The 12,309-nt window shown below is 44.7% G+C and overlaps 1 protein-coding gene across 1 annotated transcript in view; it reads left to right on the forward strand.

The window, feature by feature from the left end:
• Nucleotides 1–12,309, forward strand: part of dgat1 (diacylglycerol O-acyltransferase 1) — a 54,341-nt gene that overhangs the window by 24,270 nt on the left and 17,762 nt on the right. Inside the window, exons 3-10 of the mRNA XM_062979861.1 lie at nucleotides 6,078–6,118; nucleotides 7,714–7,799; nucleotides 7,959–8,011; nucleotides 8,821–8,926; nucleotides 9,732–9,851; nucleotides 10,850–10,924; nucleotides 11,108–11,211; nucleotides 12,136–12,174. Of these exons, the coding sequence (XP_062835931.1) occupies nucleotides 6,078–6,118; nucleotides 7,714–7,799; nucleotides 7,959–8,011; nucleotides 8,821–8,926; nucleotides 9,732–9,851; nucleotides 10,850–10,924; nucleotides 11,108–11,211; nucleotides 12,136–12,174 (624 nt within the window). The remainder of the gene's footprint in view (nucleotides 1–6,077; nucleotides 6,119–7,713; nucleotides 7,800–7,958; nucleotides 8,012–8,820; nucleotides 8,927–9,731; nucleotides 9,852–10,849; nucleotides 10,925–11,107; nucleotides 11,212–12,135; nucleotides 12,175–12,309) is intronic.

The following is a 12,309-nucleotide window of genomic DNA, read 5'->3' on the forward strand; positions in this document are numbered from 1 at the left end:
TAAATAAATAAAATAAACCTTCTCAACCTTCATTCTCTGGAGGGATCCTTGACATCATTTCCAGCTCTCAGGAAACTACTGCAACAGCTCAAAATTTCTAATGGAACCTTTTGCAGAACCCTGCTTGAAAAACACTGTTCTCAGGTACACTGTCTTTCCATCTGGAAGCCCCACACGGTCAAGTTTTAAGGCTCTCTAAGCCAATGGGTGTTTATATACATTTTAAAAAACCTTGTTCATTTCTCAGGAACAGAGGATAGGGAAGTGTTGGCACCCTTCCCCATTAGCTCCTTTTGGACAAGACCCTGTGCCAAAGTGAGAGAGAGCAGTCAGCCAGTCTGCCCAGAGAAGCCAGCGTTTAGCTGATCCTGCAACCAGAGCCCTAATTGGATTAGTTTGTGAAAGTGAGCAGATTGACACTCAGAAAATTGACCTGGCCATTCGCCGCAGCCCATTAGCCTGCAGGCCTTAATTGGAGCCACATTCTTCCTGTGCAGCATCCAGAAGGGTCCCATTGTCTGCCTGGCACACTTGGGGAGAAAGGACCTGCTCGAATATGGAGAAGAATATACACACATTTTCTTTCCATTGACAACAAAAGGGTGCTCTGATTTCAGAGAATCCTAGAGGTGGGTCTTCCAGAGGTCATTCAGTCAAAACCCCTGCTCCCACATAGGAAGGCATAAGCAAAGCACTCTCCACAGATGGCCATCCAACCCCTCTTTAGAAACCTCCAGAGAAAGAGACTTCACTAGGCTTCAAATCCTATAGTGGGTTGGAAGGGAATGCTAAGGGCCGTCCAGTCCAACCATCCTGTGCCAGCAGGAAAGCACAATTCAAGCCTTCCCAACAGAAGGCCATCCATCCAGCTTCCACTTCAGAACCTCTGGTGAAGGAGAACCCACCAGACTCCCAGGCAGCAAATAATAAGTAACCCCCCCCCCCCTTCAAATTAATGTGGAAGCTTTTTCCCCTGCAGTTCAAATCCATGGCTCCATTATGTCCTACTCTCTGGAGCAGCAAAAAGGAAGTCTGCCCCCCTCAATATGTCCTGTGTTGAGGCAGTTTCAAAAATTGTTCACATCATATATATTCCAAAGCATATTCCATGGGGAGGAAAAATTACATGTTTGGAACTTGTTTTCATGCCTCTCCATTTCAAGACTTCAAAAAAGAGGGGGTTTCTTTCGCATAAGAAATCCACTTTCAACTGCCAGGGCTCAATGCTATAGAATCCTGGGAACTGAAGTTTAATGAGGCACCAGCACTCTTTGACAGGGAAGAACAAAGGCCTTGGAAAACAACAAATCCCAGGATTCCATTGCATTTAGCCAAGGTGGTTCAGGGGGTGTCAAACTGCATCCTCTCTATAGTGTAGATGCACCTTTACTTGAAATACTCCCAATAGCAATGTTTTGGACTCTAATCATCATCATCATCTTTATTTGTATCCCATCACCTTTCCCAAAAGGGACGCGGGGCAGCTACAAACAATTCTCTGTTTGTTTATTTTTAAAACTTTTGGAATATTTGTATATACATAATGAGACATCTTGGAGAAGGGCCCCAAGTCTAAATGTGAATTTTATTGATGTTTCATCTATATACCTTATACATAGCAAAGGTAATTTTACAAAAATATTTTAAGAATGTTGTGAAATATCATCATTATGATTATTCGTATCCCACTTTTATCTCTTTGAATGATTGACTGGTTGTATGAAATGCTTTTAATGTAAGCTGCTTTGAGTCTCTTTGTGGAGAGAAAAAGTGGGGTATAAACAAACATAATAGTAATCATAAACAACAGCAGCAACAACATATTGTCGAAGGTTTTCATGGCTGGAATCAATGGGTTGCTTTGAGATTTTTGGTCTGTATGGCCATGTTGCAGCAGCATTCTCTCCTAGCGTTCCACCTGCATTTGTGGCTAATGGTATCTTCAGAGGTGCTATTGTCAGTAAGGCAAGTGGACCTGTGGAATGTCCAGGGTGAGAGGAAGAACCCTTGCCTGTTTAAAGCAAGTGTGAATGTTGTGATTGGCAAGCTTGAATTAGCATTTGAGTAACCATGAAGTTTGCAGTCAAATCAGTGAGGGCATCTGCATAGAGGTAGCCTGCCCTCTGTTGCCTGGGGGCATCCTCTGTGAGGTGTTAACTGGCACTTGCTTGCTTGTTGTCTGGAATTCTCCTGTTTCTGAGTGGTTTTCATTATTTACAATTTCAACAGAAAGGAGGAAACCATGAAAATGAACAAAATCTGGTTACCAGTATTGAAAAACACCCAATTCAAGACAGTAAATAAAAAAAACATTACTCAGAAACAGGAGAATTCCAGACAGCAAGCAATCAAGGGCCAGTTAACACCTCCCAAACAAGGGTGCCTCCAAGCAACAGAGGCCAGGCTGCCTCTACAGCCCTAATGTCTATGTGTGCTGTGTTGTTATGTACAAATAAACCTATAGCAATAATAATTTATACCATTTTTTTCACTTCGATTGAGACACAGCGTAGCTCTCATTGTTAAAACAGAATGCCCCTCTTCTTTTCAGCAGCCTGGCTGCTCTGTGTATAGATTTTGCAGAATTATAGAGTTGAAAGAGACCACATGGACTATGAGCATGGAGAAAGCATGGAGCATGAAAGGAAGGGCAAGAGGACAATCTAGGGCTGGCAGAGAAGGCCGAGCCAAAGATCATAGGACCAAAAGGCAAGGAGGCAAGAGGTGCCAGTTGGGTTGCTGCGGCGCCACTTCCTTCCCCTTTACTCCTGTAACCTTTGGCTCAGCTTTCTCTGCTAGCCCCAGATTGTGAAAGAGGAGGCAGATCGCTCTTCGATCACGAACCCATGCCTTGTTGCATCATCAGGACCCGTCAGACCGGAGTTCCCCCCTCAGGGCCTTCAGAGATTGTCCTTCTTGCTCTAAACAAAGCCCGGACCCTCAATAAACAGTACGGCCTTTTCTCAGCGGCTTCCCTAGTATCTGCTGTGGCATCTTGGCAGGACAAGCAAAGGAAAAGGGAGGCAGGCAGAGGAAGGCAGGGAGAAAAGCTCTTTCCATGGTGGCAGAGAGGGCAAAGTGTATACAGTATGTCTATATATGCATATGGCTATATACACATATATACACACCAAGCATGGGCAAACTTCATCCCTCCAGGTGTTTAGGACTTCAACTCCCACAATTCCGAAGAGGCTGAGGAGGAAAAGGAAAGGGCTGAGGCTCTTCGGAATTGCGGGAGTTGAAGTCCAAAACACTTGGAGGGAAGAAGTTTGCCCATGCCTGCAATATACACATCTATATATATAAAAGGGTAATGAAATTTTGGCCTAGGACAAAACAACAAAACTACACATCCCAGAAACACTAAACTTAGCAGCACAACCCGTCATCCATGCCTCTACGTTCATACAACAAAAAGAAAAGAAAAATAAAGTCCTAATTAGAGGGAGAGGAATAATTGTTTTTATCCAATTGCTGCCAGTTAGAAGGCTAAGCTCTGTCAGGGGAAAACCTTTACCTTTTACCTTAACTACCTACCAATACCTCAATACTTTATTTCCCATACCACCATACTTCGCCACAGCAACGCGTGGCCGGGCACAGCTAGTATACACTATATATAGAGATAGATAGATATGTTTATTGACCAGTTCTCTGACCATATCAATGGTGAAAGACAAGTATACAAAGACACAACAAACACAAATCCCTATCCTTACACTCCTGTAATACTTAGCTAAAATACATTTAAGCATTTAAAACTTTATGAAATAATAAGTTTGCTAAAATCAGATTAGACTAAATTACAAAATGGTTTTTAAAAAGTTCCATCATCATGACAAGAGACCCCATTTTGTGAGAGAAAGAGATTCTCTCAGATGGATAGCTTTTATAATAAACTAGTTTTGCCCGGCCACGCGTTGCTGTGGCTTATGGGAATCCTTTGTTGGCCAGGTGGAATAGCAGTGAATAGCCTTGCAGTCTCAAAGCCTGGCTGTTTTCTGGAGTAGCTGGAGCTTTTTATTGTATGAACGTAGAGACATTGATGAGGGGTTTTGCTGCCAAGTTTAGTGTTTCTGGGATGTGTAGTTTTGTTGTTTTGTCCTAGGCCGAAATTTCATTACCCTTTTATATATATAGATTATAATAAATTTGGCTATTCAGCAGACTAGGTGTAGATTCTCCCCAGAAACTAAATAGGATGGTTTCTCTACTCTGTTTCCCTGAAAATAAGACAACCCCAGAAAATAAGACCTAGTAGAGGTTCTGCTGAACAGCTAAATATAAAGCCTCCCCGAAAGTAAGACCTAGCAAAGCTTTTGTTTGGAAGCATGCCCGCTGAACAGAACACTAGAGCATGCAGGATTGGTAAATGTACGTACCATAGATTGTTGTACAAGGAAATCATGGTAGTAACAAGAAATTCTTGATAGGATTCACAGTCTGTCTGGTTATACTGGTTTGTGATGACAACTACTGTACAGAATATAATAAATGTTCATTTTTTGTTGAACAATAAATGTGAATTCTTCTTCATGGAAAAATAAGACATCCCCTGAAAATAAGACCTAGCACATCTTTGGGAGCAAAAATTAATATAAGACACTGTCTTATTTTTGGGGAAACACGGTACATGTAGTGTGTGTGTGTGTGTATGTGTGTGTCTGAAATACACCCCACAGGGACCGATCTTGTTTGGCTTCCTTGATTATGCAGGACCCGAATTCTTTAGGGTATTTGGTGTAATGCTGAGTGGTACGCAGAGAAGAGAGACCAAAATGATCAGAGATCTGGAAACTATGAATCCCTCTGAGGAGTATCTTAAGGAGACAAGGATGTTTGGCTTGGAGAAGAAAAGGAAACCAGAGAGCCATGATATATATATTTGAAAGGATGCCGCATTGAGAAGGGGCCAAGCTTTTTTTCCCCAGAGCACTGCTTCGTAAATTGTGTGTCTAGATCCACATTGCTGGGGCTGGGAAAATGTGGTCGCAGGAAAAAAATTATGAACGCCACCCATTAACACAAATCTGTTGACAACGAAGTGCAGCGTTTACAGTGAATGTTGCAGAAGATGCTTCAACTGTACAGAAAGGAACACTAGCCTGTTTAGCAAGCCTCCCCAATAGTGCTTTATTTTCAGTAAATGCTTACACCTATTTTATATACCTTTATCTCCGGGGTTGTGTAGAATTTCTCTAGTGGAAAGAGGTCATGAGTGGGAGAAGTATAAGAAACCCTGCTGTAGAGGAACCATGGATTCAAATGGCAGGAAAAGCTTCTGTCGGAGACTGGTGGAGTGTCTTTTCCTGGGGGTTTTGAAGCAGAGGCTGGGTGGGCATCTGTTGGGAGGGCTTTCATTCCATGGCGGAAGGGGGTTCAGCTAAATGGCCTTTGTTGTCCCTTCCAGCACTGTGATTCTATGGCCTACAGTTCCCATGACGCCCCATCTGGGACTCATAGCCCACCCCACCCCTAAATGGTGCTTTATTTTCATCTCTGGCTGTTCAGCCTGGTCTTCATTCCAGACCACACCTGGAATCACACGTGTCCAATTCTGGGCACCACAATTGAAGGGAGATGTTGACAAGCTGGAAAGCATCCAGAGGAGGGCAACTAAAATGATCAAGGGTCTGGAGAACAAGCCCTACGAGGAGTGGCTTAAAGAGCTGGGCATGTTTAGCCTGCAGAAGAGAAGGCTGAGAGGAGACATGATAGCCATGTACAAATACACGAGGGGAAGTCATAGGGAGGAGGGAGCAGGCCTGTTTTCTGCTGCCCTGGAGACTAGGACGAGGAACAATGGCTTCAAACTGCAGGAAGGGAGATTCCACCTGAACATTAGGAAGAATTTCCTCACTACAAGAGTTATTTGGCAGTGGAACTCTCTGCCCAGGACTGTGGTGGAGGCTTCTTCTTTGGAGGCTTTTATGCAGAGGCTGGATGGCCATCTTTCTGGGGTGCTTTTAATGTGATTTTCCTTCTGCTTGGCAGAATGGGGTTGGACTGGATGGTCCATGAGGTCTCTTCCAATCAACGATTCTATGATTCATTACTTTTCTTCTTCTCTGCAGGTCTTGAGCAACGCCCGCCTCTTCCTGGAGAACCTCATCAAGTAAGTGGCTAGATTTTGTGTCACCCTAAGAGTCCTGCAATTTCCTGAAGTCATTGTGTCCTATGGCTTCCTTGAGTCCCTTTGGGCTTGAGCTGCCTCCTTCCTTTGCTTCCCTTGTGAGGTCCAGAAGGGCAATGCTGCCCCCATGTGGCACAGAGGCACACTGCAGCCCATCCACTTCAAACCCCCCACCTCTTGTTTTCATAGAAGGATAGAGTGGGAAGAGACACCCCCCCCAAAAAAATTAAATTAAAATGGACTCCTTTGTAAAATAAGCTGGATTTTTAAAATATATGTTTTTTAAATGGATAGCAGAATCCGTGTTGCAGAATCTGTGGATACAAATGGCTCAATATGTTGACATGAGATCAATTAGATTCCCCCCCCCCCCCTTAGAATGGTTTATTGGTTTGAGTGTTTGGCAGAATACAGTTCGTATTCTTGCTCTGTCCTGAAAAACCTCTATGTCGCCTCTAGCAGTCCACACTGAAAGACAATCCAGCTAAGAAAAATCTAGAAAGGGGTTGCTTTATATTGGAGTTGATTTAAAATGTATGGTAATGCACGTAGGCAATCAAAATGAAAGGCACACATATCAAATGGGCAAGCCCTGGCTTTAAATAGTCTGTATGAACTGGATAACTGGGGGGCTTAGTTGACCACAGGCTGAACATGAGTCAACAGCTTAAAAAGTCAATGTGATTCTAAGCTGCATCGATAGGAGTCTAGTGTCAAGATCAAGGAAAGTCCTAATCTCACCCTTTTCTGCTTTGGCCAGAACTCTCCTGGAATAATAACCCCATGCCCAGTTTTGGGCAAAGCAATTCAAGAAAAAAATAGACAAGATAGAGGTGACCAGGGAAGGGCAGCCAAAATGGTCAAAAATCTGGAAACTATGAATCCCTCTAAAGAGCATCTTAGAAAGAAGGGGATGTTTATCTTGGAGAACAGAAGGCTGAGAGGAGACCTTGGAGGCATGGTAATGTCCTTGAAATGATAAATCATTGAGGAGAAACGGACCAGCTTGTTTTCTGCTGCTCTAATGGATCCAGTGGGTTCAAATGGTAGTAAGAGATTTCACACAAACATTAGGAAGAACTTCAGGATGGTAAGAGCTGTTGGAACATAGTGGAATCCGCTGCTGTCCCGTCTGTGGATGTGTTTAAACGCAGCTGGATGTCATCTGCTGAGAGTGCTTTGATTGTGTCTTCCTGCTTGGCAGAAAAGGGGTTGGATGGGATGGCTTTTGGGAGAGGAATCTTTTCTAACTCTAAGATTATGGGAATCAATGATTCAATGAGTCTGGGTGTCCATCTGTCACAAGAGTTTAAATGATGTTTTCCTGTCTGGCAGAGTAGGGTTGGACTGGATTGCTTTTAGGGGGATCTCTTCCAACCCTATGAGCCCATGAAGGCATAGAACAACTAGAACTGCAAACATGGAAGCTGGTTAGATGCCCTCAGAGCTGTAGGTTGGGGGGGACATGAATGGATGAGGGTCCATTGATAGAGGAGGGCTTTTCTTTCTCTCTCTCCTGCCTTCCTTCCTTCCTTCCTTCCTTCCTTCCTTCCTTCCTTCCTTCCTTCCCATTGCAGGTACGGCATCTTGGTGGATCCCATCCAGGTCATCTCCTTGTTCCTGAAGGATCCGTATAGCTGGCCATCTCTGTGCCTGGTCATCGGTGAGTTGCATGTCTTCGGGGCTTCTTCAGAGTCCTCTGTTATAATTTCCCTTTTGGACTGGAGTTCCAAGAACGTTGTGGGGAATATGGGCAACTTGCTTTGCTCTTGTCTGCAACCTGTAGCACAGCATTAATGTCCAGCATTTCCTTTGCCTCCAGTGTCCAACGTGTTCATCCTGGCAGCTCTGTTCATCGAGAAGAAGCTGGCACTGGTAAGATGAGGCCTTCTCCTGTAGGAAAAATGGGCCAATTAAAGGGAGGATGGGAGCAGCTTGGGTCTTCCATGGTGTCTGTAATGGGTCAGCCTGATATTGTTTTTGCTTTGAGTGCTGTGTCAAGACTCCATGAGACCAGAGTTTGAATTCTCACTCAGTCATGGAAACCCACTGGGTGACCTTGGGCAAGGAATTACACTCTCAGCCTCAGAGGGAAAAGTCAGGCAATCCCACAATATTTTCACTTTTGCTGTTGGCTCTGTTAGACTAACGGCAACCCTAAGGCAACCCTCTCATAGCTTTTTCTCAGTAAGATTTGTTCAGGAGGAATGTGTATTTGTCTCCCTTTGAGGCTGGGAGAGTGTGAAGGCCACCTGATGGGTTTCATTGCTGAGTGGGGATTCGAAAGCTGCTCTCTTGGGTCCTAGTCCACTCAAACCCCGGCACCAAACTGACCTTAGGGTTGCTATAAGTTGGGAAAGATATAAGAGCGGCACCCATCAACAAATCTGTCCCCCTAGTCACCCTTTCACGCCTTTGTTCCCATCAGAAAAATTTGTCGGGTAGAGACGGGGAAGAGCCAGTGGTCCAATTGCTGGGAATCCAGATGTGATACTTGCCTTGGAATCTCCTTCCCTGGAGGTTTTTAAGCAGAGGCTGAATGGCCATATGTTGGGAGGGCTTTGATCGTGTTTTTCAACCTGGAGAAAGGTTTGCCCTGGATGGTCCTTGGGTGTCCTCCAACTCTGTGATTCCATGACCTGCTCACCCCCCAAGACTTAGCTCTTCTCCATGGTTTCCTGCAGGGCTGCTTCTCGGAGCGGATGGGGTCCGTCCTTCACACCCTCAACCTCCTGACCATCCTGTGCTTCCCTGCCCTTGTGGTGCTGGCCGTCACCTCCATCACTCCCGGTGAGTGAGCGTTTTGGGGTAGAGAGGGGGTCTGTCTTCCTATGCAGGACCTTTTCCTTGTAAGGAATGTTAGGTATCTCTAGTAAAGTAGGGTGCAGTATGATACATCTCAGATAAGCAAGTAGGTAGACAAAAGAAATTTCCCTAACTTTTGTTGTTGAAGGCTTTCATGGCTGGAATCACTGGTGTTGTGTCGTTTCTGAGCTGTTTGGTTGTGTTCTAGCAGCATTTTCTCCTGATGTTTCGCCTGCGTTCACAACACAACACCCCTTAGGTAGAGGAGTTTCTGATGCTGACTCTCATTTTTTTTAAATATATATATGTATAATCTTATATTTCATATTGTGAGTAGATTTGCACATTTAATACATAGTGATGCTGACTCTCATTGTCTTTGTGCAAGACCTCCAACAAAAGGTCATAAAGGCACACTAAAAACACTAAGGAAGAAGGTGGGATTGACCTCTACATGCAGACAGGAAGCAAAACATAGTTTGAGTTGCATATATCTAGGAAAAAGCTGAAAAGAAGGCAGCAGGCATGCAGGCCACTCCTCAGAGGGATTAATGGCTTCCAGGCTTTAGACCATTTTGGTCACCCTTCTGTTGACACTTTCCAGTTGGTCTGCCACCTTCTTGAATTGCTTTGTCCTGAACTGGACACATAGTTATTATTCCAGGTGACCAAAAGAGAAGAGAGTGGGACTTTTCAGGTGATACAAAACCAAATGTGAATTGTGCAGGGACGTTCAACCTTGTCAGGGTATTTTCCATTGATAGTCTCTCCCTCTCTCTGCTTCCACAAGTTGGGGCCGTCCTCGCCCTTGGTATCCACACCATCCTCTTCCTCAAGCTCTTCTCTTTCAAAGACGTCAACTGGTGGTGCCGGGAGAAGAGGCAGGCCAGGGCCACCCGAACCCGGCCAGGTGAGCTCTTTGCCCACTTTGGGAATAGAAAAAGCTGGAGAGAAGCACTGCTGGCCCCCAGAAAGTAGAGAGAAACCGAGAAGAGGGAATGGAAAGCTGGACTTGGCACTGAGGGTGGTGGGGGGGAAGAGAGGTTGACCTTGGGGCTGTTCAGCTTTAAATTTATTTAGTTTATTTATTTATTTATTTATTTATTTATAAATCATAGACTCATAGAGGTGGAAAAGACTCCAAGGGCCATCCAGTCTACACCTCTTTGCCAGGCAAGAACATAGAAGCAATGTATCCCAAACATATGGCCACCTAGTCAGAAAGTTCTTTCTATTACTTTATTTACTTGAATATAATGCTCATGTTTTTTGGCTAAATTACCGTACTGTAATCTTAGTGCTGAGTCAAAGCAAAAGGGGAACCTACTTCAGGAGCACCTGGAGCTTTTTGAGAGATGTCATCCCTAATTAAATGGCTTAATGATATATGATCCTGGGATTTGTAGTTTGAGGAGGCATTAGCATGTTTTGGCAAAGAAGGTTCAAGATCTTGTAAAACTATGGGCCCCATGACTCCATAGCATTGAACCAAGGCAGTTAAAGTGGATTCATTCTGCAGCAGAGATGCACCCCAAGGTTTTCTTTTTCATTGCTGGAAGCCTTGGTCTTTTGTTTTTAAAGAAGGAATTCTAATGCACACCTTTTATGACCAAATTACAAAGTGCACTTTTTGCTTCTGTGCATTACATTCAGCAGCAAAAAAATTGATTTGATGTTGCATGAGATTTGAGTAAAACTTGTATTGCAGTGGAATATATTTTCCATCATTTTGTATCCATTGCTTCATTGTGTCCCAGTCTTTAGAGCAGCAGAAAACCTTCTTCCCCCCTCCTTTTCAATGGGACATTCTTTCAGATATTTAAACTTGGCCATCATGCCTCCTTTATCTTCTTTAAGTTAGACACCCCAGCTCCCTAAGCTACTCACTCCATTTATTCTGTATTCCAGCTCCTGGGCCCCAGAAAGCCAATGGGGATGTGGCACCGAGCGCCGTGGCTTATCCAGCGAACCTGACCTACAAAGGTAATGAGCCCATAGAGGTCATGGGTGGGAAACAGCAAGACAGTTGGCCAGAACATGGCTGGTGAGTCTCATGTCTCAAGGTGGTCAAATCTGTCTGGGATTTCAGAAGCCTTCCTTGCAGGAAGGGGACAACTCTTTCCTTCTGCCCCAGTCCAGTGCATCTTCTCCGCTCGGTTCTTGCAGATATGTACTACTTCATCTTTGCACCGACCTTATGCTACGAGCTGAACTTCCCTCGTTCCCCGCGCATTCGCAAGCGGTTTCTGCTACGCAGGCTCTTTGAGATGGTGAGGCACCTGTGTGTGTGTGTGTGTGTGTGTGTGTGTGTGTGTGAGAGAGAGAGAGAGAGAGAGAGAGAGAGAGAGAGAGAGAAGACGAGAAAAAGTACTTGTTCTCCATGATATTTTTAATTCATAGGTGCCTTCACCCAGCGTCCATGGACTGTGCATAAGAGCCAATGCAAATCTAGGCTGCATTAGTAGGAGTATAATGTTTTGATTGAGAGAAGTCATTGTCCCACTCTGTTCTGCTTTGGGTCAGGCCTCACCTTCAATGATAGCCCTGTGGGCAAAACCATTCAAGGAGGAGATGGACAATAGTAATAAATAATAAACTTTATATCTCACCACCATCTCCCTGAAGGGACTCGGGATAGCTTACAAAGCCACTCAGGGTGCAACATAACATAGAACGACAAGACGGAACGACAAGACTGGGTGAGGGAGCTGGGTGTGTCTAGCATGAGAGCCATGTTTAAATATTTGAGCGGATGTCACACTGAGGAGAGGGGCAAGCTTGTTTTCTGCTGCTCCAGAGACACAATGGAGCCATGGGTTCAAACTATAGGAGAAGAGATTCCACCTTAAAACATTAGAAAGAACTGTGGAAGATGCTGCTGCCTGGGAGTCCTGGTGGAGTCTCCTCTAAAGGCTTTTAAATAGAGGCTGGATGGCCATCTGTCAGGAAGGGATTAAATTGTGTCTTCCTGTACAGCAGAAGAGGATGGGACTGATTGCAGTTGGTTCCTACTTTCACTGCCTTGGCTCAGTGCAATGAAGTCCTAGGAGTTGCATTTTCTCCAAGGTCTTTCACCTGCCAAAGAGTCCTCATCAAACTACAACTCCCATGAGCTGGACATGGAGGAAGGGTGTGCTCTCAGGGTCTCTCAGGCTTTGGTCCCATTCACACCTTCCTCTTCTTCTTCCTTTCAGCTCTTCTTCCTTCAGCTGATGGTGGGCCTGATCCAGCAGGTGAGTACCTTGCTGACCATTTCTGTACCTTGGGATGAAGAAGACCTCTGCAAACCTGGCAGCAGTTGAGCCTCTCGGAATTGGACTGGATGGCCTCAGGGTGCCTGGTAACCCTTTTACACCCAGCTCTGTGTG

Source organism: Anolis carolinensis, chromosome 4 (assembly GCF_035594765.1).
Source record: "Anolis carolinensis isolate JA03-04 chromosome 4, rAnoCar3.1.pri, whole genome shotgun sequence".
In the NCBI taxonomy this organism is placed as follows: domain Eukaryota; kingdom Metazoa; phylum Chordata; class Lepidosauria; order Squamata; family Dactyloidae; genus Anolis; species Anolis carolinensis.